Genomic DNA, 26,614 nt, shown 5'->3' on the forward strand with positions numbered 1-26,614 from the left:
CTTCAGAGACTATCTGATGCTCAGGACCTGAAGAACTTTTACGCAAAAATAAAAAAAGCTATATGGTCAATCTTACTCTTGAGCAGGTACACTGAAAACTGCTGACAACTCTGCCACTCTTACTGACAGCAACGAAATCCTGGAGCATTGGAAGGAGCATTTTTCCACCCTTCTAAATCGTCCCACTACTGATGACGACTTTCTTTGTGATGTGCCTCAACAGCCCAAACAACCATGGATGACTGTTCTGCCAACTTACTAAGAATTCAGTCACCTCTCAATCATCTGAAATCCAGAAAGGGACCTGGCCCAGATAACATCCCTCTGGAATTAATTGAAGCTGGTGGTCAGTCTCTCAAAACAAGGATTTTCACTCTCATCCTCAAAATTTTGGAAGTTAGAGGAGTGCCTGGTGAACTACAAAATCTTCACAATCACAATCTTCAAGAAAGGTGATCACAGTTTTTGTGTCTACTATCATGGTATATCACTACTGTCTAATATAGGTAAAATTCTTGTAAGAATTCTGCTTAACCTCCTCCAGGTTATCTCTGAGAGAGTTTTCCCAGAGTCCCAGTGTGGGTTTCGAACTTCCAGAAGCACAACTGATCTGATTTTCTGTGCCAGGTAGCTTCAGAAAAAATGCAGAGAGCAACAAAATCCTCTCTTCGTAGTCTTTTATGACCTGGAAAGGGCATTTGACTCTGTTCCAAGACCTGGTATGTGGACGTTTCTGAAACAATTTGGCTCTCCTCAGTGTTTGGTTGATGTTGTTCAGGCCTTTCATGATAGCATGGTTGGACAGATTAGCCATCATAAGAGGATCTCAGATGATTTTCCTATTGCTCATGGACTGAAACAAGGCTGTGTGCTTGTTCCAACACTATTTGCATTATATTTGGCTGCTATTCTATATGAATAATCCACAAATAACCCAGGTGTGGCGGTTAGATATCGTTTTGATGGAGGCTACACTCCCAACAGGGGAATTACAACAGTCAGTTAACTGCTGTAAGAGTGCATGTCAATCAATCAATCAATCAATCATACTGATCTGCATTTAGGGCAGTCGCCCAGGTGGCAGATTCCCTATCTGTTGCACCCTAGCCTTTTCCTAAATGATTTCAAAGAAATTGGAAATTTATTGAACATCTCCCTTGGTAAGTTATTCCAATCCCTAACTCCCCTTCCTATAAATGAATATTTGCCCCAGTTTGTCCTCTTGAATTCCAACTTTATCTTCATATTGTGATCTTTCCTACTTTTATAGACGCCATTCAAACCTATTCGTCTACTAATGTCATTCCACGCCATCTCTCCGCTGACAGCTCGGAACATACCACTTATTAGATGTATGGCTTTTCAGGCGTTTGCTCTATTAACCAGCATTTCGTCTTAGGTCTGACACTAGACTCGTCAGAGTGGGATGTGTCAGACCCTACCCACTTATGCTGGGGTGTATGCAGGTGAACTTATCAGAAGCCTCTTATGTGGCACAGTCTGATAACTGCATACGGGAGATAAAACTCCACAATGGAATCAATGCCCACCTAGCAATTCCAAATGGTAATTCTAAATTCCCATGGAGGGAATTAGATATTTTTCCACCAATAGAGCATATCAAAAATCAGATCAAAGATTAGATGTATGGCTTTTCAGGCGTTTGCTCTATTAACCAGCATTTCGTCTTAGGTCTGACACTAGACTCGTCAGAGTGGGATGTGTCAGACCCTACCCACTTATGCTGGGGTGTATGCAGGTGAACTTATCAGAAGCCTCTTATGTGGCACAGTCTGATAACTGCATACGGGAGATAAAACTCCACAATGGAATCAATGCCCGCCTAGCAATTCCAAATGGTAATTCTAAATTCCCATGGAGGGAATTAGATATTTTTCCACCAATAGAGCATATCAAAAATCAGATCAAAGATTAGATGTATGGCTTTTCAGGCGTTTGCTCTATTAACCAGCATTTCGTCTTAGGTCTGACACTAGACTCGTCAGAGTGGGATGTGTCAGACCCTACCCACTTATGCTGGGGTGTATGCAGGTGAACTTATCAGACTGTGCCACATAAGAGGCTTCTGATAAGTTCACCTGCATACACCCCAGCATAAGTGGGTAGGGTCTGACACATCCCACTCTGACGAGTCTAGTGTCAGACCTAAGATGAAATGCTGGTTAATAGAGCAAACGCCTGAAAAGCCATACATCTAATCTTTGATCTGATTTTTGATATGCTCTATTGGTGGAAAAATATCTAATTCCCTCCATGGGAATTTAGAATTACCACATACCACTTAGTCGAGCAGCTCTTCTTCTTTCTCTCAATTCTTCCCAACCCAAACATTGCAACATTTTTGTAACGCTACTCTTTTGTCGGAAATCACCCAGAACAAATCGAGCTGCTTTTCTTTGGATTTTTTCCAGTTCTTGAATCAGGTAATCCTGGTGAGGGTCCCATACACTGGAACCATACTCTAGTTGGGGTCTTACCAGAGACTTATATGCACTCTCCTTTACATCCTTACTACAACCCCTAAACACCCTCATAACCATGTGCAGAGATCTGTACCCTTTATTTACAATCCCATTTATGTGATTACCCCAGTGAAGATCTTTCCTTATATTAACACCTAGATACTTACAATGATCCCCAAAAGGAACTTTCACCCCATCAACACAGTAATTAAAACTGAGAGGACTTTTTCTATTTGTGAAACTCACAACCTGACTTTTAACCCCGTTTCACAAACCATTGCCTGCTGTCCATCTCACAACATTTTCGAGGTCACGTTGCAGTTGCTCACAATCTTGTAACTTATTTATCACTCTATAGAGAATAACATCATCCGCAAAAAGCCTTACCTCCGATTCCACTCCTTTACTCATATCATTTATATATATAAGAAAACATAAAGGTCCGATAACACTGCCCTGAGGAACTCCCCTCTCAACTGTTACAGGGTCAGACAAAGCTTCACCTACTCTAACTCTCTGAGATCTATTTTCTAGAAATATAGCAACCCATTCAGTCACTCTTTTGTCTAGTCCAATTGCACTCATTTTTGCCAGTAGTCTCCCATGATCCACCCTATCAAATGCTCTAGAGATGTCAATCGCGATACAGTCCATTTGACCTCCAGAATCCAAGATATCTGCTATATCTTGCTGGAATCCTACAAGTTGAGCTTCAGTGGAATGACCTTTCCTAAAACCGAATTGCCTTCTATCGAACCAGTTATTAATTTCACAAACATGTCTAATATAATCAGAAAGAATGCCTTCCCAAAGCTTACATACAATGCATGTCAAACTTACTGGCCTGTAATTTTCAGCTTTATGTCTATCACCCTTTCCTTTATACACAGGGGCTACTATAGCAACTCTCCATTCATCTGGTATAGCTCCTTCGACCAAACAATAATCAAATAAGTACTTCAGATATGGCACTATATCCCAACCCACTGTCTTTAGTATATCCCCAGAAATCTGATCAATTCAAGCCGCTTTTCTAGTTTTCAACTTTTGTATCTTATTGTAAATGTCATTGTTATCATATGTAAATTTTATTACTTCTTTGGCCTTAAGTCTCTTCCTCTATCTCGACATTATCCTTGCAACCAACAATCTTTACATACTGCTGACTGAATACTTCTGCCTTTTGAAGATCCTCACATATACACTCCCCTTGTTCATTAATTATTCCTGGAATGTCCTTCTTGGAACCTGTTTCTGCCTTAAAATACCTATGCATACCCTTCCATTTTTCACTAAAATTTGTATGACTGCCAATTATGCTTGCCATCATGTTATCCTTAGCTGCCTTCTTTGCTAGATTCAATTTTCTAGTAAGTTCCTTCAATTTCTCCTTACTTCCACAGCCATTTCTAACTCTATTTCTTTCCAGTCTGCACCTCCTTCTTAGTCTCTTTATTTCTCTATTATAATAAGGTGGGTCTTTACCATTCCTTACCACCCTTATAGGTACAAACCTGTTTTCGGATTCCTCAACAATTTCTTTAAACTCATCCCAGAGTCTGTTTACATTTTTATTTACCGTTTTCCACCGATCATAGTTACTTTTTAGAAACTGCCTCATACCTGCTTTGTCAGCCATATGGTACTGCCTAACAGTCCTACTTTTAAGACCTTCCTTTCTATCACATTTATTTTTAACTACCACAAAAACAGCTTCATGATCACTAATACCATCTATTACTTCAGTTTCTCTATAGAGCTCATCTGGTTTTATCAGCACCACATCCAGGAAATTTTTCCCTCTGGTTGGTTACATCACTTTCAGAATCAGCTGTCCTTCCCATATTAACTTATTTGCCATTTGTTGGTCATGCTTCCTGTCGTTCGCATTTCCTTCCCAATTCACATCTGGCAAATTCAGATCTCCCGCTACAATCACATTTCTTTCCATGTCGTTTCCCACATAGCTGACTATCCTATCAAATAATTCCGAATCCGCAACAGTGCTACCCTTTCCCGATCTGTACACTCCAAATATATCAAGTTGCCTATTATCTTTAGAAATGAGCCTTACACCTAGAATTTCATGTGTCTCATCTTTAACTTTTTCGTAGCTTACAAATTCTTCTTTCACCAGAATGAAAACTCCCCCTCCCACCTTTCCTATCCTATCTCTACGATGCACACTCCAGTGCCGTGAGAAAATTTCTGCATCCATTATATCATTTCTCAGCCATGATTCAACTCCTATTACAATATCTGGTAAATATATATCTATTAAATTACTTAATTCTATTCCTTTCTTTACAATACTTCTACAGTTCAACACTAACAATTTTATGTCATCCCTACTTGATTTCCAGTTCCCTGTTCCCTTATCGCCGCTCCCTAGGCCATCCCGTTTCCCTGAATGTACCTCCCTATTACCCTTCCAAACAAATTTCCTAACTTATACGTACCACTGCGGTTTAAATGAAGGCCATCCGAGCGCAGATCCCTATCTCCTACCCACCCATTAGGATCTAGAAATTTCACTCCCAGTTTCCCACGTACCCACTCCATAGTCTCATTTAAATCCCCAATCACCCTCCAGTCAGTATCCCTCCTACACAGTATTCCACTAATAACAATCTCCGCTTTCTTAAACTTCACCCGTGCTGCTTTTACCAGATCCCACACATCTCCAACTATGTTGGTACTTATATCAGCTTGCCTTACGTTGTTGGTACCAACGTGAAACACTACCACCTTCTCCTTCCCCTCCTCCCTCTCTTCTACTTTCCTCAACATCTGCCTCAACCTAATTCCTGGATAACATTCTACCCTGGTTCCCTTTCCTCCACACACTTTCCCCACGTGTCTAACGATGGAATCCCCCATGACCAGAGCCTCAACCCTACCCACCTCATTTGATCCCCTGCCCTCCTGGTCAGCCCTATCTTTCCTGATAGCTGCAGAAGCTACTTCCTCTTCCCTTTTCTCCTTCCCATGACCCTGTTCCACCTGTCTTTTCCTATCCTCTACTCTACATTTCCCTTTCCTACCTTTTCCCTTCCTCCTACTTCCACGCATCTCAGCAACAGTTCCCTGTCCCTCATCTTTCCTCTGTTGTTATACCTGGAGTGACTCGTACCGATTTCGCACAGACACCTGTCCTGAATTCTGATCCTGAATAGAGCCCTTGGCCTGCAATCTCCTTCCCCTTAGAACATTAGACCACCTGTCTTCTACAACTCCTCCCTTTCCTTCCCCTCCCTCTTGTACACCTACTGTAACCTGTACATTGTTTGAGGGAGTCCTATCTTCCTTCCTGTCTTCTGTGAGAATCCTAATTATCTCCCTCAAACTTTCCAACTCCTCCCTCATACCCCTCAATGCCTCACCACACCCACAATAAGTACACTCGCGCTCCTTAGCCATTCTTTACGGGGGGGAAATTTTAAATTAAAAAATAAAATAACTTATTTGCAAAAAAAAAAAATGAACGGAGGGATATATTGTCTGGGATAGTACACAACAATAAGGTAATTAATATACGACTACACTACAATACTACTTAGTCGTGGTCTATTTTTTTTTTTATCCTACAACCCCTAACAGTATAAAAGCTGCTGTTAATTACTGAATATCGAAAGTAATACACAAGAACTACACAATTCCAAACTGCAGTTAAGCCTATCCTAATTTCAACAATATTTTAGTAAGAGTTTCTACGGATACCTCTACTACACCAGTACTACACAAACATTTTACAATAATAAAATAAGCACACTAAATTCTAATAGGATATTACTCATATACTACTGTACAGTACACTACAGTAATTTTTAAACTACTTCAGACGTATCCTAATTACGATACCGGTACCGTACCGTATGTCACTACTAAGCACAACAGAAATGAAATTTGCAAGAACTACTGTACTCAAAGATTACCAACGAAGCTAAATGCTTAGACAAATTATTATTAGTATTACGGTCTAATAGATATACACGAAAGATAACACACGAATATAGCAGGCAAGATACGGCACTATCTAAATGTACTGTATTTATACTACAATGTATCTACACTACACTACACTGCGTTTGGTTAAATGCTTAAGTATAAAAAGGATTTGCCGTACACGAAGAAAAACACGAATATAACTGGCAAGATACTATCTAATATATTATACCTTATCTTCACTACAATTCTACTGAAATGTGGTTATGTGATTATTACAGCTGGTGGATTACTATTATTTTCCCTACTCCACGGGAAGGAGAAAACAAAAAGTGTCCTTAATTAGGCCTACTGAAAAATACGAGGTTGTCTACAATAATTTCTCAAATATTTCTATCAAAACTACTACTACTACTACTACTACTACTCCAGGGACTTGAATTGCAATTACTGGGATATATGAACTTTATTTTTATTTTTATTTTTTTTGCTAGGGGCTTTACGTCGCACCGACACAGATAGGTCTTATGGCGATGAATATGAACTTTATTATTATTAGCTAACCGCTCATAAATACTGAAAGATCAAGGGAGCGAAATATAAATTTCGGATACTAACTACCTACTCAGAAGTACAAATGAATGGAATACAAGGTCAGCTGATTTTTATATTTATTTACTTGACTACACTACACCCTTTGTTCACGACTGTAGACTGTGATCGTTTTGGTCTCACCATTAATTTTCAAAAGACCAAGGTCCTGGCATAGCCTTCACAAGGCACAACCCTTCCACATTTCAACGTCTCCATCTCGGATACTCCACTGGAACAGCTAGACCACTTTTTTTACTTGGGTAGTACCCTGTCTGTGCACTGTAATTGTGAGCAAGATGTGGAGAAGAGAATTTGTGCTGCCCATCCAACATTTGGACGACTAGCACACTGGGTGTTCATGAATAAAGACCTGACCGTGAACACGAAGCTCATGGTGTATCATGATGTTGTCATCACAACATTGCTGTATGGTTGTGAAACTTTGACTCTTTACTGACATGACTTGAAAAAGCTTGAGCCCTTCCACAAACGAATACTTCGATCCATCGTTTTGATCAAAAGGGAAGACTATGTCACCAACATTGCTGCTCTTGAGAAAGCACATGCCATGAGCATAGAATCATCCACCATTGGTCGTCAGCTTGGATGTGTTGGCTATGTCCGTCAGGTGAGTGATACCAGATTCCATACCAAATCGTGTATGGTGAACTTTCTTCCAGCACTAGACCTCGTGGAGCCCCTATGAGGCACTGCAAGGACAGGTCCCAATCCACAAACCTGGGACACGCTTGCTCCGGACCGTGCAGTTTCGTGCCGGACCATTTCTCTGCTGTCAATCTGTTTGAAGGGGAACAACGCAGATGTGAAGAGGCTAGGAGTTCTGCGTAAAACTTGCATAAGTCCCTGATATCTGAGAATTTCCGAAGTTCCTTGGCTTTTTGCAGACACCAGTTGGTCTTTCTTTACCTGATTTCAGACTGACACTTCTGTTTTAGTTCATGAAAATGCATTTTCTTCTCTCTGTAAGATGGATCTTGAGAAACGGATAGTTAGGTATCCCGTTCAGCCATGATGAGGTTCAAAATTTCTTCATTGTTGTTATCAAACCAGTCTTGTCTCTTCCTTTCCTCATAGCCTATGATTTTCTGTGCAGACTCTGTAATGATATTTCGAAGTGTGGTCCATTCACGTTCTACATCCTTTGTGTTGATTGGATTGTGAGTTAGTTGTTCTAGAACAGAATTTTGGTATTCTGTGGCAACACTATCGAGATGAAGCTTAGAGGTGTCGAACTTCTTCCTTGTTGGATTCGTGAAGTGGGTTTGTGGCTTTTTATGGATGGTAATCCTGAATCGACTAATAAAAAGTTTATGATCTGTCCAGCAGTCATCAATATTCCGGGCTGTTTTCGTGATTAGGACATCATTCTTTTCACACCGTTGGGTGATGACACAATCTATCATATGCCAATGTTTAGAGCGTGGGTGCATCCAAGTGGTCTTGAAGCGATTTGACAGTTGGAATTGGGTATTGGTGATAAAGAGCTCATGCTCAGCACAGAGGCCAAGAGGTAACAGACCATTAGCGTTGAAGTTCCCAATTCCATGTTTACCCATGAATTTTTTCCCCATAAGAGGTGTTCCCTCTTCACTCTAGCATCGAAATCTCCTAGTAGTGCAAGCTTGTCTTTAGCAGACACCTTGGTGAGGACTGTGTTCAGTTGGTGGTTAAAGCGGTTTATAGAATCCTTCTCATCCTTAAGAGTGGGGGCATATGAGGAGATGAGAGTAATGAATCTGCCTCCTGCAAGAGGCATGCGAAGAGTCATGAGTCTTTCATTTACTGCGATGGGAGCGAGTTGATGATTATTCACCAATTTGGTCTTCACTGCAAAGCCCACACCATGGATGCAACGGTCATTTTCCTCCTTTTCTTTCCAGAAGATGGTGTAGCCTGATGAAGCCTCGATGATTTTTCCTTCTCCTGCGAATCTGGTTCCACTCAGGGCAATGACATCAATGTTGAGTCTCTCTAGCTTATGGCTGATGAGAGCTGTTCTTCTTTCTGGTCTGTTATCGTTGTCTAATAATGTTCTGACGTTCCATGCACCAATAGTGATGAACATGCATTTCTTTATTTCATGATTTTGACCGCAGGTTCGGGGAACCCTCTGAATGCGGTTTCCCAGACAGGTTTTGAGATTGACTACCGATGTTTAGCCCACATTTTCTAGGGCCTTCCCCATTCAGGGTGGGCAGCGGTGGTCCTAAATAGGCCTGCCCAGTCACAGATGCAGGACCGGATCCCTGAGTTGTCACAGGGTCTGAGGAAGGCGACCATCACACATCTGCCGCCAACATGCAGGTCCAGACTAGAAGCTTCCAGTTTACCCAAACCTGCTTCCGTCATCCTTATCCCATCATCGTTGGGCTTTTAGAGGAACAGCAGGAGAGAATGCCATAGGCTTGAGTTTGTTTAAGGTGGATCGCAACTTCCCAGGGAGTGACGCACACACTATGGTCCTGGAACCATTCACTGCGGCATATATGGCATGAGACATGCAGTTTCCAGCCCCAGAACTGCAATGGACTGCTGCAGACTCAGAGTAAAATTGAGTTGCACCTTTATAGCCATTCCATCTGGCATGACCTCTTCCACCTCCACAGCCATTTGGGAACTAAGAAATAGGAGGTTTTTCCTCCTCCACTGGGGGACCATGAGGCTCCTCCGCCTGAAGCCATGGCCTACCTTAGGGGGTCGAGTATTTTACTGCCGCTCAACACTCGGCGTTGGCTATTTTTATAAGCTGGTTGCCAACCCATCTAACCCTCCTCCTTTCTCATTCCGGGCTTGGTACCGGACAACGGTGGAGTTGTTAGGAAACATTAGATCTGTTATAAATGAATAGAGGCAGAGTAAAGAAAAATAAGTGCCTGCTGACTCAACTAGCTAGAGATACTTGCAGTAGCTAATTCATCCATGAACCAACTAGAGGAAAGATTATTCTAGATAAGAGCTGATAATGTCAGATGGGATCTGTAGAGAAAATGAAGTGTTAGCACCATTTGGTTGATAAAAGTGGCATGAAGGAGTGTAACAAAGTATTATGATCCATGAAAAAATGTAAATAGAAATATAAAGAAACTGTTGAGTGTGTTTAAAGAAAGTTGAAACTACCAAGGTGGGGAGGAATGGTAAAGATCCACTGCAATATAAATAAGGAATGAAATGTTAAAGCAGGAGGTGCAGGTTAGAAAGAAGCAGAATTAGGAATGGTTGTGGAGGAAAGGAAAGATTTAAGGAACTTGCAAAGAAATTGAATTTAGTGAAAAAATCTGCTAACGAAAACATGATGACAAGAATAATTGGCAAGCATATGAATTTTAGTGAAATATAGAAGTGATGTATAGATACTTTAGGCAGAAACAGATACCAGGAAGGACATTCTAAGAATCATAAATGAACAAGGGGAGTGTATATGTTAAGATTTACAGAATGCAGAAGTAGGCTACTGTATTTAGTCAACAGTGTGTATAAAGATAGTTGGACATAGGGATAATGTCCAGATAGAGAAGGTGCCTAATACTAACAAAGCACTGAAATTTACCTATAAAAAGATGCAATAGTTAAAAACCAGAAAAGCAGCTAGAATTGATAAAATTTATTGAGATATACTAAAGGCATGGATTGGGATATTTGAAGTAAGTATTTGATGACTGTTTGCATGAAGGAGCTGTACCAAATGAGCGGATGTGTTGCATGTAAGCTCTGGGAAAGCATTCTTTCTGATTATATTAGACACATTTGGAACATTACTAATTGATTTGATAGAAAGCAGTTTGGTTTTACGAAAGGTTATTGCAGAAGCTCAGCTTGTAGGATTCCACCAAGATATAGCAGCTATCTTAGATTCAGGAGGTCAAATGGACTGTATTGCTAGATCATGGGGGATTACTGACAAAAATGAGGACAATTGGGCTAGCCAAAGGAATGATTGAATGGGTGGCTAAACATAACTACAGTTGAACCTGCTTTATACGTAACTCTGTTCTGCGTCATTCGTATTTGTACGTAATTTTCTTTAGGTCCCAGCAAAATGTAATTTAAAAGCATGTTAATTCAACCTTTTTTATATGTAATCCGTTTATACCTAATTCGCTGTTATACATATTAAGTTTCAGTGAAATATAACTGAGTTTTGCGTTAATTGTAATGAGCACGTGCTTTTTTCAAAGAAACTACTGTATTTATGAAGTTTCCTCTTTGTCGGCGTAGGAGGAATTAGAGTGGTCGGGTTTCGGTACTGAAACAGAACACAAAGAGTTTTGCCGAATGACATTGTGAGTCCCCTTCGCGCTCTATCTTACTTCCTCTACCTTCGTCATTTTTTACCTTCACAATGCCGCTAAAGATTAAGATTAAGATACATTACAAGCAAAGTGGGCGGTTTTGGTGTGGAAACAAAAGAAAATAGAGTAAATTTGTTTGAATTATGAGAATTTCTTTCGTGAGAACAACGGAGAAGTAAAATATCCATGGTGCCGGTATCTGGTGTTTACTGTTGAATAGTAGTTTCGTCATTCAGTTGCTTTTGATTAGCCATGGTGAATAGAAAAAGGAATAGTTATACCCTAGATGAAAAAGTAAAATTTATACGAGAAGTGGATGCTAATCCGCACAAAACAAAAACTGAAATTGCTTCAGACTTAGGGATTGCTTATACCACACTATGTACAGTTATCAGTAAAATAAACGCTTATTATGGATGAGTTCTTAAAACTGAGTTAAAAACCAGCAAAGTGCAGCTGTCAGCAAGAAGGAAGGTACGTAGATTTGGAGAAAGCACTTTTCACATGGTTCCAGCAAAAGCGGGCTGCAGCTCTACCAATTAGTGGTGACATGCTGAAGGCAAAGGCGATAGATTTTGCTAAAATTACGAGTATCACTGCTGATTTCAAGGCTTCATCAGATTTCATCAGGATGGTTGCAAGGATTTAAAGATCGTCATGGAATCACAGGGAGAACAATTTGCGGTGACTCAAATGCTGTGGACGACGTCACGATGCAACACTGGAAAAAACAGGTTCTGCCGGGTATTGTAAGCCATTATCAGCCTCCAAACATATACAGTTCTGATGAGACCGGACTATTCTACCATCTCCTTCCTAAGAAAACATTAGCTGAAAAAGGTGACTCATGCCATGGAGGGAAGAAAGGTAAAATTCGTGTAACAGTACTTCTCGCCACCAGTGCAAATGGATCTGACAAACTTCCTCCACTTGTGATAAGAAAATCGAAGAATCCGAGGTGTTTTGAGGGTGCGAAAACATAACCTACGGAATATGAATCCAACAGAAATTCTTGGATGACTATGCTTCTAGTGGAACAGTGGTTGAAAAAATTGGATATTAAAATGAAAAAGAACAGAAGAAGATCCTTCTTCTCATGGATTGATGTGCAGCACATCCACCTCAAATCATTCAGGAGAATGTCCAAGTGGAATTTGTCCCTCCTAACTGTACCAGTGTTCTACAACCGCTTGATTTGGGCATCATTGCAAATTTCAAAGTGCATTATAGAAAAATATTTGGTTCAACATTTAATAACACTGGGTGATGCAGGAAATGAACCTCTCTCCATCAATTTGCTACAAGGCGTGGACTTTATTTCGGCTGCCTGGAAGCAGGTGTCATCCTCCACAATCAACAACTGTTTCCGCAAAGCTGGTGTCTTACTAGAAGAGGCTGCCTCCATTGATGATTATGGGGATGAAGTTTTGTCTGGCTGACGCTACTGGGGGGTATAGAATTCAGTACATTTGTGCATTCCAATGATAATCTGGCTGTGTGTAGAGAACTGCCGGATGAAGAGATTATTGCTGATGTATGCCAACAACGCGGTAGTGATGGACCAGCTGCAAGCGATAGTGACAGTGATGGAGATAACAACTTGAATCTTGAAACACCTGAACTGAGTGAAGTGTTAAGTGCAATCGATCAGTGCGAAATGTTGTAGTGAAAATGCTTTGAATTCATTACTAAGTTTGCAAAAGGAGGTTTATACTCTCAATGCAAGAAAAGTGAAACAAGCCAAACTATCTGATATATTTAAGGCTGGACCAAGTTCACAATACTGTAATATTCTCTGTCTTAATGTATTTATTATTTGCAAGGATTTACACATGTAGGTCTATTCCATTGGTTTTTCAGTAAATATGTGTTGTATTGTGTAAGTCTGATTTCTGAGTAACAAGTAGTTTTTTCTCTTCCCCTTGATATACGTATAAGTCAGGTTCAACTGTAGTTATTACATAATAATCCTTCCTCAATTTAGAAGTTGCCTAATAACTTGGTATGAGCTAAATGTGCGTAATGGAAAAATAAAGAAAAAATATAAGGTGTGATTGAAACATTTCCGTTTAAGAGCATTACTGTAGCGGACATGCAACTTAGCGCAACTTTGATGTGGGTATGTAAGCGCAGACATGTAGGATTAGTGTAGCAGTTGTGTCATGCTGAGGTGCGTGCATTAAATGCGGCCATGTGAACTATGGCAACATTATTACCAAATGCGTCCAAACAGGACCAATGTGCTGTTGTTCTGTTCTTGGCTGCCGAAGGTCAAACACCAGTGGACATCTATCGGAAAATGAAAACTGATGGACAACGACAAACGGGCGGTGTATGAGGCACTCGAGCACTCTCTCTATAGTCCTGATATCTCCCCATACAATTATCACGCCTTCATTCCCCTCTGAAAGGCCTTGAATGGTCAACGCTTCCTGTCGGATGAGGCTGTGCTGCAGGTGGTTACGGACTTCTTCTTGCAGCAGGACACAGTGTTTTACAACACAAGGATCTTCAACCTGGTACCTCGGTGAGATGAGTACCTCGGTGCTCACAGTGATTTTGCCTGATTGACATCCTGATTCAGGACTGTACAGCTGTTGAATGGAAACTTTTTGATCACCCCTTATATATTGGATTTTTAGGAAAATCAGTGAAGATGGTTTCTAGCAAAAAGAACTTGGAGAATTAGAGTAAGTGAAGTGTTATCTTATCCTATAATATTAGGGGTTCCTCAAAGCAGTATTATTGGACCTGTGTGTTTTCTGTTTTCTTATATATATAAATTATATGAGTAAAGCACTGTTTTCACAGATAAAACTTTTTGCAAATGATGTTTTACTCTGTAGAATAATAAATACAGCAACTTCAGAAAGATTTCGACAGTGTTGTGAAATTGAGTGATGGGGTGAAAAGTCAGGTTGTACGTTTCACTAAGTGGAAAAGTCCTCTGTTTTAATTACTGTGTTACGGTGTGAACATACTTCATGGGGATCTCTGTAAGTACCTAGGTACTTGGGGTAATTACACTAACAAGATTGTAAATAATACATACCTCTTCATATGGTTATGAGGGTATTTAGGGGTTAGTAAGGATGTAAAGGAGAGAGTTTATAAGTTGCTGGTAAGACCCCAATTAGTGTATGGGACCTTCACCAGAATTATTTGATCTGAGAACTGGAATAGATCCAAAGGAAATAAGCACAATTTTTTCTATACTTTTTTCTGACAAAAGAGTAGTGTTACATAAATGTTGCAAATTTTGGACTGGAAAGACTTGAGAGTAAGCTGCTCGACTAAGCAATATTTCTGAGCTATACGTGGAGAGATGCCATGGAATGACATTAGAAGATGAATAAGCTTGAATAGGATTTTTAAAAATAGGAAAATCATAATATGAAGATAAACTCTGGAATCTGAAGCAACAAGTAGGATAGATTAAGGAAATTAGAGAGGATATGGAAGAACTAGAAGTAACTCTGGACAATTTGCAGAAGAAACTGAAAAATATAAAAATAAGATTTAAATAAAAATTAAATAACATATAATGAAAAGGGTACCAGTATTTGCAGATGAGGACCGAAGAAAAGATCAGGGCCAATGACCTAGCTGTTAGGCCCCTTAAACAAAACAAGATACTGGGCAATTCGGAAAGAAAACCTATCGAAGAAGATGGCCAGAAAATGATCGACTGAAGTGGTCCAATGAGGCCGTAAAAGAAGTCGTCGTAGTAGTTTAATTCATGAGAATACATTGGGGCATATACTCATTTATAGGAAGAGGAGTTAGGGATTGGAAGTATTTACCAAAAGTGTTCAGTAAATTTCCAAGTTCTTTCAAATCATTTAAGAAAATACTACATAAATAACTGATAGTGAATCTGCCACCTGGTCAACAGCCTAAATGCAGATCAGTGGGGATTTATTGAATTCATGCCACAGTCTGTTCAGAGGTTTCCAATAAACTTTGCTGTCAGTTATTTTCTTAATGCTGTTTCTAATTGCTTGGAATTATTAATATGGATTCACTTGTATATTTTTGTTTTCTTTTAAGGTTTGGAAAGAAGAAGGAAGGATCGTTAATTTCAACCTACCATGAAATCCAGGTTGAAGAAATTGAAACTATTGTACATCTACAAGGAATAAGATGCAAGATGAAGTGGGTAGCTCCACTTGAGGAATTATACTATTCATTAATCAAAGATCCTCCTGTTATATGGTTGCAGTGTCTGTCAGAAGGCAAAGCTGTTCCATTTGCATGTGGTATTCCAAACATGGAACTCCTAACCAAAGAACAGGTAAAATCTTACTACTGCATTGAATAAATTTTATTTCAAACATAAATTGGCAGAATATGTTTATTTGCTTCCACGGTATAATGAGACACTGAATACCTGAACAAGTTCCTAAAACATATGTACAATGATTTAAAATTATCACAGGTGGAATTAAGAATTGCACATATGTCATTCTGAACTAATATATTAGTATTTTCTCTTTAGACATTATTTGTGCACTAGCTGCCTCTGTGGATCAGTGGTACAGTGTCGGCTTCCATATCCCAAGATAGTGGGTGTAAACTCGGCAGAGGTAGTTGGATTTTGAAGGGTATAGTCCATTAGACACCCATGTCATATATCAGCATGTAACAAATCTCTGGTGACACATTTTAGTTTACCCGACAACATTAATTAAAACTCAGCCACGGAGCTAGATAACTGTAGCCCTGAAGATGGTTTTCCATGGTTTCCCATTTTCACACCAGGCAAATGCCGGGGCTGTACCTTAATTAAGGCCACGGCTGCTTCTTTCCAGTTCCTAGGCCTTTCCTATCCCATCATCGCCATAAGACATATCTGTGTCGGTGCGACGTAAAGCAAAAAAAAAAAAAAAATCAGCCACAGTCGCACAAGAGAGATTTCGGTTACTCTCCTGTCTAGTAGGCCTAGAGTAAAATGAAATGTCGAAATTGACGAACAGACAGTAATATGGCATCACTGTAGCTGAGGCCATATGTTTATTATTATTATTATTATTTTCTTAGTTCCGTTTGGGCCTGCTATGGACCACGTGGTTCTTATCTCTAGCAGCTTTCTTCTTTGACCAGTACTCCTTCATTCTTGCACTGTGAATGTCTTTTCGCTCCTGAGTCCATTTCACACCTCCTCCCGGACGTACTGTTTTTTCTGTTAGTGACTGGAGAGAGTTTGATGTTCTGATCAACGTTCTGTACCTATTCCTGTCATAAATTTCACTGGGAGCAATGTCCAATTCTTGAAGGTCTTTTCTGACGAGTCTTGCCCACTTGGCATTAGTCGCTTTCCCTCTAGAGATGGTGTGGAAGATTCTGGAGGTGAGCCTCTGATTGTCCATTCTCATGACATGACCGTAGAAGTTCAATCTCCTCTTCCTCATAGATGTTGTAATGCTCTCCAATTGTTGGTACAGTTCGTTGTTGTGTCTGATTCTGTACTTGCCTTCTTCTTTAATGGGGCCCATGATTTTTCTCAGGATCTTCCTTTCCTTCAGCTCCAGTTTTCTAAGTTGCCCTTTTCTTACCATGTTTAGGCATTCTGAGGCGTATAGTACTGACGGTCTCACTACAGTAGTGTAATGCCTGATTTTGAGGTTAAGGGAGAGGGATTTGGATTTGTACGTACTCTTACATAGGTGGTAGGCATTTTCCAATTTGATGCATCTGCTGTTCATGGCCTGATCTTCATTCATGTTTGGGGTTATCCATTCTCCTAGGTATTTGAAGGAGTTAGTCCTTTCTACTGTTTTGTCCCCCAGTGGGATTGATTTGGGTGCATCTTTGATGTTGGTGATAAACTGTGTTTTGTTGATGGCGATCTTCAGCCCTACTTTAGCTGCTATGTGGTCGAGAGAGGATAGTTGATGGATAGCTTCCTCCACACTGGATGCCAGGAGTGTAAGGTCGTCTGCGAAGGCTAAACAGTTGACTGTTAACTTATCTTTCTTGTAGCCAATTCTCAATCCAGAGTCATCCTGTAGCATTTTCGTCCACTCACGAATGACTTTTTCAAGTAGGCAATTAAAGAGGATTGGAGATAGGCCATCCCCTTGCCTAACACCTGTTTTGATCTCAAATCTCTGGGACAGTTCCCCTCTGAATTTGATTCTGGCAGTAGTGTTGGTAAGAGTTGCTTTCACTAGATTCAAGGTTTTCTTATCTAGACCCAGTTCAGCGAGTGCCTGGAAGAGTGACTCTCTATCTACTGAATCGTAGGCCTTCTGAAAGTCAACAAATGTTGCCACGTAGGGTGAGGCGCTTAGGTTTTTGTAAGTGATGATGGTTTTGAGGTTCAGGATTTGTTCGGCACATGACCTTGACTTGCGAAACCCAGCCTGGTACTCTCCGATGCAGGAGTCTAGTTGAGCCTCTACTCTTGTGAGTAATACTTTGGAGAGTATCTTATACGTCACTGATACAAGGGAAATCCCTCTGTAGTTGTTGAGATCTGATTTGTCGCCTTTTTTGTGTAACGGGTGGATGATAGCTGAGGTCCAGTCGCTAGGTAACGCTTCTGTCACCCAGATGTTTGATATGATTTCATGGATACTTTGGATTGACTCCTCATCAGTGTATTTCCAGAGCTCTGCTATGATTCCATCCTCGCCCGCTGCTTTGTTACATTTCAATTCTGAAATGGCTTTCTTGATCTCCCCCTTTGTTGGTGGGAGAGAGTCCGACTTAGTAACATTCTGAGGTTCGAAATGCAGTTTCTCCTTGGGTTCCCTTGAATTTAGAAGGTTGTTGAAATACTCTGCTAGAACTGTGGTGCACTCTTCATTGTTCATTTTCAGATTTCCGTCAGCTCCCCGAAGGTGAAGTGTAGGGGCTGAGTAGGGTGTTATTAGAAATTTAAAAGTTTGGTAGAAGTCTCTAGTGTTGTTTCTTTGAAAATCCCTCTCTGCTTGTTCAATGATATTTTTATTGTACTGCCTCTTGGTGTTCCTGATAATTTTAGTAGCAGTTTTCCTAACTTCTAAGAAGTTTTTTATGGTTTTCCAGACTTTTGTTACGGTTCCATTTTAGCCATGCTTGCTTTCTCTCTTCTATTGCTTTGTCACAAGTAGTTGTCCACCATGGATGTTTGTTCTTTCTGACTGCCGGGATGGTGGTTGTCGCTGCATCTATTAGTGCCTTCTGTAGTTGGGGCCAATCTTTTTTGTCTTTGTTTTTAGCCAGGGTCTCGGTGAAGTTATTGTTATCTTTCAGCCTGGCTGGATTGAACCTTGGAATTCGCGACTTGATGCAGTGGTTTTCCCTGCTGCTTTTAAGAGGGATGAAATTTGTTTTGATCAAAGAAAGATAGTGGTCTGAATCAATGTTTGTGCTTCTCAATACTTTGACATTCAGCACTTCTTTGCTGTTGCTTCTACTGATGGCTACGTGGTCCAGCTGGAATTCCCCAAGCATTGGGTTAGGACATCTCCAAGTCATGGCTTTCCTAGGAAGGCGTTTGAAAGCTGTAGATTTGAGGACTAAGTTGTAATTTCTGCACAGGTCAATCAGCCTTTCTCCATTCCTGTTGGTCCTCTTGTGGGCTGAGTAATCTCCAACTATGTTCTTGAATTTTCTCTCTTTGCCAATCTGGGCGTTAAAGTCGCCCATTAAAATAGTTATGTGGTGTTTTGGGATCCGGTCCATTGTCTCTTCGAGTACCCTCCAAAAGGTTTCCACATTTTCAATATCTTTCCTGTTGGTGTCATTAGTAGGTGCATGGAAGTTAACAACTGTGTATGATTTGTTGAGAGTTTTAAAAGCTATAGTGGACGTTCTTCCATTTGGAGATGAAATGGAGATGATGGAGTTGATCATTTTGCTGCTGACTATGAAGCCTGTCCCCAAGTGAGGCACATTCTTCATCACTCTTTCACCGGGTTGCCCTTTGTAGATCCGATAACCTTGTGATTCTATCACTTCTTGATCGAGGAATCTGGTCTCTTGCACAGCTGTTATCAGGATGTTGTGTTCAGTTAAAACATCTAGCGTATGTTTTAGTTTTCCTGTCTCTAGGAGGGAGTTGATGTTGATGGTCGCCAAGAACTTAAAACGTTTTTTCTTCTCACATGAAGGTGCAAGCTCCCCAGAATCCAAAAGCTTGCTTGCCCCATCAAAACTGGGGGTGGATTTTATACCACCTGGGGTAGTTTTTCCGTTGGTCGTTTTCTCCATTTGTTAACTGTCAAGGTTGTAAGCCTTGAAGCCCCCAGCACTGATCTGTTCGCCGACCCAACTTCCCGCTGGGATTGGTACCCAACCTTCCACTGGGTTGCTCGGCTTAGCAGGGGCACCTCTTGCAGGTTATGTGCTGGAGTTGGAGTGAAAGAGGCTAGTTGGATTCTCTTGCTGAATCCAATATCTTCATGTTGCAGATGATTGGCAACAACGCATTTCACTCCCATTTGCCAGAGTCATAATGACTCCTCCCAGGTTGATTATTATTATTATTATTATTATTATTATTATTATTATTATTATTATTATTATTATTATCATTATCATCATCATCATTGTAGAAATCATCATCATCATTATTAAACTACCACTCAGTATACAAGACGAAGTTAGATATGAAGTGAAAAAGAAATTAGAAAACCTCCTTAAACCATCACATAATGATATTCCCATTAATCTTAATAATAACCACATTAATAAAGATAATTTCACACATAAACAAAGTCACAATCTCAGAAAGAAAATTACTGATCATAACCTCATCATAACTAAGGCAGATAAAGGTATTTCTACTATCATCACCAAAGATGAATATATAAGAAAAGCAGAACAATTCTTTTCCAATAGTTCATTTTCCTCAATTAAGAAAGATCCCACTACCAAACTCCATTGTCAACTCAAACAAATACTAAAAAATCATCTTCTATATTAGTGGAATATGAATATAATTCTCTCATCAACATGAATCCTGGCTTACCCACTGCCAGAACACTTCCAAAAATCCATAAAGCCAGCAACCCCAGTAGAGCGATAGTTAATGACAGATCCAGTCCTTCATATAAAAAAATCACAGTTCATTCAGAGATTCTTAAAAAATTTACTTTTTTCTAGTCAACAAATCTATTAGAAACACTAAAGATTAGTTGACAAAATCAACCTTTTAAAAATTAAACAACTTCATTCATTCAATATCATTGACATGTATCTGAAGTTTGTTCCATTATACAACAGAATCTAATAAAATACAGTAAATTAAGTAAACTTGAAATTCTTGAATTTTAAAAAAAATGCTATTTGTTGTGGGTGTCGACCTAGTAAGATCTCTTGCCCCTACTTGCACCATATGTTAGGAACCTGCGTGTATTTGGAAATTGCAAAAATGTAAAGTGTTCAATGTGAGGAAAGGAACATTAAGGACGACACAAACAACCAGTCCCCAGGCCAGGGATATTAATCATTTACAATTAAAAATCCCTGACCCGGCCAGGAATCGAACCCAGGGCCGCCGGGTGATAGGCGGATGCGTTGCCCCCTACACCGTGGGGCCGGACATTCTTGAATATACTTCTATTTTAAAATTTGTTTTAAATAACAATCATTTTAGCTTTAACAACACTATGTACCAACATAATAATCTAGCGAGGGGGTCACCGGCCTCAGGAATTTCAGCTGAAATCTACCTTGATAATTTAGAACATACCAGAATTTTTAACAGTAATATTTTCAACAACATTCAATTTTGGGCCAGATATGTAGATGATACTATAGTTATAATGCATGAGAACTTAGCCGACTCTACCACCACCCTTTCAAACTTAAACACACTTGGTCCATATAACAAATTCACTCTAGAATCAGAAACTGAACATAAAAACATTTTTTTAGACTTAACAACCTCAAGACACTATAATTCTCTTTGCTAGAAAATTTAAAGAAAACCTACACAAACCATAAACACCACAAGACTAATAAAACTTTATTTTCCACTTTCACTTTAAAAAATCCACAGATACAGTACATTTCTAACATTTTCAAAGAACATGATATAAAAATACCTTTTAAAACAGACAATAATGAGGCATCAGTTCTACAGAACACAAACTCAATTAATAATAATAATAATAAATTCTATAGATCAGGTGTTTGTATGCTTAAATGTAGCAGCTGTCTGTCCACCTATATCGGCCAAACAGGTAGAAACTTTGATACGAGGTACTTAAATTCATGTAAATATAATAGATTTTCAACTATGGGAAAACATATGATGGACTCAAACCATATATTCACAAATATTGATCAAGATCTGAAAATCTTAAAAATGTTTAATAAGGGTTCTCTGCTCAATAACTTTGAAAATTGTTTCATCCACGTGGATCAGTACCTTAATCCATATTTCATCCTTAGTGAGATGTCAAAAACCAAACCCTTTATTTGATCTGTTAATTCCTATTTTCAATAAAAAGAAATTAAGTACTCTAAACCCCTTTTTTTATTTTTCTCCAAATTTCCTCCAGCAATCACCCACCTTTCTACATCCCTCAGCCCCATCATAGCCTACACTATACCTCCATTCTCTTCCTCCTTCCATCTACAGTATAACTCAGCTCTATTCTGTTTCTTTGCTTTTGCTCTTTCAACTATTTTGATGATCCACATTTAAAACAAATGAACATCTCAACACTTTCCCATCAACAATATTCTGTTCACACTTGTTTCAGCTGAACGGAATTAAGGAAGATTCTTCAAGTGCTAGTATTTTAAGTGTTTGACCTGATCTTTTGTGAAGTACATTCTTCAAATTGTAAGAAAACTTTGAGAACTTACACAAGACGTGTGATCTTGATGATTGTTTTTCATTCAACTGTTTACTTGTCTTGCACCAAATATCAACAACTTGTTTCCTAAATTTTATCTATTATAATGCATGTCTTGCATTAACTTTAGTGATTTTTAAACTGATGGCGGTCTCTAGCAAGACCGAAACTAGTTTCAAATATATGTAACTTTATTTGTAGGTTACAATAAATAATATTGAATAGGTGGAAACCTTTTAGCTGTTGTTTTACATTAAACCTACATTATGGGCATTATGGGCACAATTTCGGAGGTGCAAGCGCCTATGCATGTTCTTCATGGTATTGCTTGAAAAGCGGATGTAGAGTATTATGTATAATAATAAAAAAATATTGAAGCACCCAGAAGAAATGTTCGGATGTTGATGTGACTTTGTACACATATACACCATTTGCAGGTATATAAATGATTAGATTTGCAATTCTCTGTGACAGATAGAATGACCACCAGAGTGCATTAATGCTGTTCATGTTAAGTGCTGTTAACAGGCTTGGTAGGGTATATAAGGGGCGTGAACAGCATCAGATGTTGAGTGATCACTGTGAAGGGCACAGAGATGCTGCATGCTCATGTGGACAGCATTATCAGCACCTGACAGAATTTGGCTGGCTTGTCGAATTGTGCAATATCCAGATTTGTGGGGCATTCGTATGTGACACTGGGCCGATGTTGGACTGCATGGGAATGTGAGGGCAGGCATAAAAGTTGTCAAGGTTACAGTCGACCACGTCTGACCACTACAAGCGAGGATTGCCGTATTGTGCACCAAGCACATCGTACCGAGCTCTATAGCTGCAGTTGCTTAAGTGCGGCCAGTATCCAGTAATTGGGAGATAGTGGGTTCGAGCCCCACTGTCGGCAGCCCTGAAGATGGTTTTCCGTGGTTTCCCATTTTCACACCAGGCAAATCCCGGGGCTGTACCTTAATTAAGGCCACGGCTGCTTCCTTCCAATTCCTAGGCCTTTCCTATCCCAGCGTCGCCATAAGACATATCTGTGTCGGTGCGACATAAAGCAAATAGCAAAAAAATAAAAAAATAAAAATAATAATAAAAAAATAAAAAATGCACATCGTAACCACGTCATATCTGCGCCTGCCATCCGAGAACAAGTAATGGACTCCCTGCAACATTCTGTGTCATCCCACACCATTGGTCGAAGACTAGCAGCAGCCAGACGAGGGCTGCTGTTAACACCAAACTATAAATGGTTGTGTCTGGAGAGGTGCTGTGACTGGGAAACATGGATTGCTGATGAATGGCATCGCATTGTATTCAGTGATGAATCATGGTTCTACATTACCCTGGATGTGCATCATCTGCGAGTATGGTGGCGACTTACGGAGAAGTCCTATTCTTCCATTGTTTTGGAGAGGCACAGTGATGTTAATTCTGGTGTCATGGTGTGGGGAGCCACAGTGTATGACTTCAGGTCACGGCTGGTAGTGGTTGAGGGAACTCTTGATGGCTCAACGGTACATCACAGTAGTGTTGGCTACTGAATGCATGATTCGAAGCAGTGTATCGATTCATTCAAGTGTCCGAGTGAATCGATTCACAGGAACGGCAAGCTCACGGCACACGATTCAGCATACTCCCAGCGGACAGTGCTGAGTGGCGCGCTCACAGGACGTTGACGGGGAGCTGAGCTTCCGCTGCAGCGAGACATACAGTGAGCCATGGCACACCGAAAGAATCATGAACGAGCCGGCTCAGTGAGACACAAGATACGCACGGCTCCTTATCGGCTCACTGCAGCGAGACATACAGTGAGCCATGCTACACTGAAAGAATTGTATGCTATAATGGACTCTCGAGCTCAGCTCATTTGAAAATAATGCCCATTTGCATTCACTGTCCTCTTCTTACAGGGAGGTTTAAATAATAGATGGATTTATTTGCAGTGTTAAAAGGGTAGTCACAACATAATTCTGAAGTAGCTAGTAAGTAGGTAGGCTATTAGGTTATGCTATTTATTAGTTTAATGAATCTTAGTATTATAACTTAGTTGACTTTTGACAGTTAAACTCGACTCTAGCCTGCCCTGTGACTATGAGTCATGCTCATGACCACTCAAAAGTACCTGTTTTATATTGGGAAGAACGGCTCAGTATTCTCTCAGTTCATATGTCACATCGTTGCACAAGACTTCAATCATGTGGAGAGATGCAATAACAGTATGTTGAATCAGAAAACCAGCGGGCTACTGTACATCTCGGGTAGCCTATACAAAATATGACGATTTTAAAAAAAACCTCAGCTGATAGAAAAATACATATTTTCAAAAATGACTGAGCGAGTTGTCGTGCGGTTAATATCGCGTGGCTATGCGCTTGCATTCGGGGTATGGTGGGTTCGAATCCCACCGTCGGCAGCCGTTAAGATGATTTTCCGTAGTTTCCCCATTTTCACACCAGGAAATGCGGGGACTGTACCTTAATTCTGGCCATGGCTGCTACCTTCCTAATCCTAACCTTTCCCACCCTGCGTCGCCGGAAACCTTCGATGTATTAGAGTAACTAGCATTTTTTCTAAGAAAGGAGTTCATAGTATAAAGATCAGATGGCAGCTGCGAGCACTGAATGCTGTTGCTGCTGTCTTACCAGCACATACTACACAGATGCAGTAGGAGCGGTGACCAATGAGCCGTGAATCGAATCACTGTATCGATTCAGTAACGTGAACGGAATCAAATGAATTGATTCAGTAAAATGAATCGAATGTCCCATCACTACATCACAGACATCCTGCGTTTATGTGTTACCTTCATATGTAAGAACATATTCGATCCATACTGACACTTTTTTAGGAGAGTAAAAGGGAAATCATCCACCACTCCATACGATACTAAAATGAAATGACTATAAATTACAACATTTGATGTTTATGGTACCAGTTTTGACCTTCTCTTGAGGACATGCTCAGCTGTACAATTCAAAATCGGCAAGTGTTGTTAAAAATGTGTACATTTTGAATTAAACTTAAAGAATAACACTGAATTTACAAATATTTATGAAACATAAACAAAAGGTTAATTTCGCACTCCTACATTCTCTGTCCACGATGTCACTCAATGCTTCATAAAACTTGTCGAGTTCATCCTCATCTGCATCGTCACATGGTGAATACACGGACACAATTCTTGTCCTAATTCCTCCAACTGACAAATGTACCCACATCATTCGCTCATTTACGTGCCTAACAGAAACTATGTTGCGTGCAATGTTATTCCTGATAAGGAGCCCTACCCCAGACTCTGCCCTTCCCTTTCTAACACCCGTCAAGTACACTTTATAATCTCCTATCTCTTCCTCGTTATCTCCCCTTACCCGAATATCACTTACTCCTAGCACATCCAGATGCATCCTCTTTGCTGACTCAGCCAGTTCTACTTTCTTTCTCCCATAAGCCCCATTAATATTGATAGCTCCCCATCGAATTCCATTTCGTTCGCAAAGTTGTTTCCAAGGAGTCACTTCTTCTTTCCCAATTCTGTCATTTCCAACCTGCGCACTGAGGTGTCCCATGACTATCACTTCCATATCGATGATTACTTCCTCGAGTGTCTCCAAGAATTCCTCTATATTTTCCTCACTATTTCTAGTTTGGGCTGCATAATCTTGAATGAAGTCTTTCACTCCTTCTTCCGTTCTCATTCATACTCTGATTATTCTGTCACTAACAGAGTCTACCTTATCTTCAAACAAAAGTTAGGCCTATTCATTCAGGGTTTTGTTAACAATCACCCCTACTCCACTCTTTGCCTCACCTCCTCCACTCCAGTATAGAATGTATCCTCTACTAATCCTATTCACTTCTTTTCCCTTCCACTTGACCTCACTCAGTCCCAACATTGCAATATTTTCTTTCTCTACCGGGCGAGTTCGCCGTGCGGTTAGGGGCGCGTAATTGTGAGCTTGCATCCAGGAGATAGTAGGTCCGAGCCCCACTGTTGGCAGCCCTGAAGATGGTTTTTCATGGTTTCCCAATTTTGCACCAGCAAAAGCTGGGGCTGTACCATAATTGATGATGATGATGATGATGATGATGATGATGATTATGATGATGATGCTTGTTGTTTAAAGGGACCTAACAGCTAAGGTCATCGGTCCATAATTAAGGCCATGGCTGCTTCCTTTCCATTCCTAGGTCTTTCCTATTCCATCGTCGCCATAAGACCTATCTGTGTCGGTGCAACATTAAGCCAATTCTAAAAAAAGAAAAATCTTTCTCCATTGCTGTTTCTTTTCCTATATACAAAAGGACCAGCCTTCTCTTAGTCAACTCTTCTGACTTTCCTGTCAGGGTCATAACATTAATTGGTTGCTGGTCGCCCACTTACCATAGCTCCCCGATCACAAGAACTGCACATTTTCCAAGGCTGATTTTTACCATGACTCATTTTTAGGCTAATGTTATGATGGGGTTGCCACTCCCAAAGGTGTTT

At 40.1% G+C, this 26,614-nt stretch overlaps 1 protein-coding gene across 1 annotated transcript in view; it reads left to right on the plus strand.

The window, feature by feature from the left end:
- The window catches only part of LOC136858625 (centrosomal protein of 120 kDa), a 453,009-nt gene that overhangs the window by 248,708 nt on the left and 177,687 nt on the right, over positions 1–26,614 (plus strand). Inside the window, exon 7 of the mRNA XM_068228779.1 lies at positions 15,383–15,626. Coding sequence (XP_068084880.1) covers positions 15,383–15,626 — 244 coding nt within the window. The remainder of the gene's footprint in view (positions 1–15,382; positions 15,627–26,614) is intronic.

The sequence above is a fragment of the Anabrus simplex genome, chromosome 1 (assembly GCF_040414725.1).
Source record: "Anabrus simplex isolate iqAnaSimp1 chromosome 1, ASM4041472v1, whole genome shotgun sequence".
Lineage (NCBI taxonomy): Eukaryota > Metazoa > Arthropoda > Insecta > Orthoptera > Tettigoniidae > Anabrus > Anabrus simplex.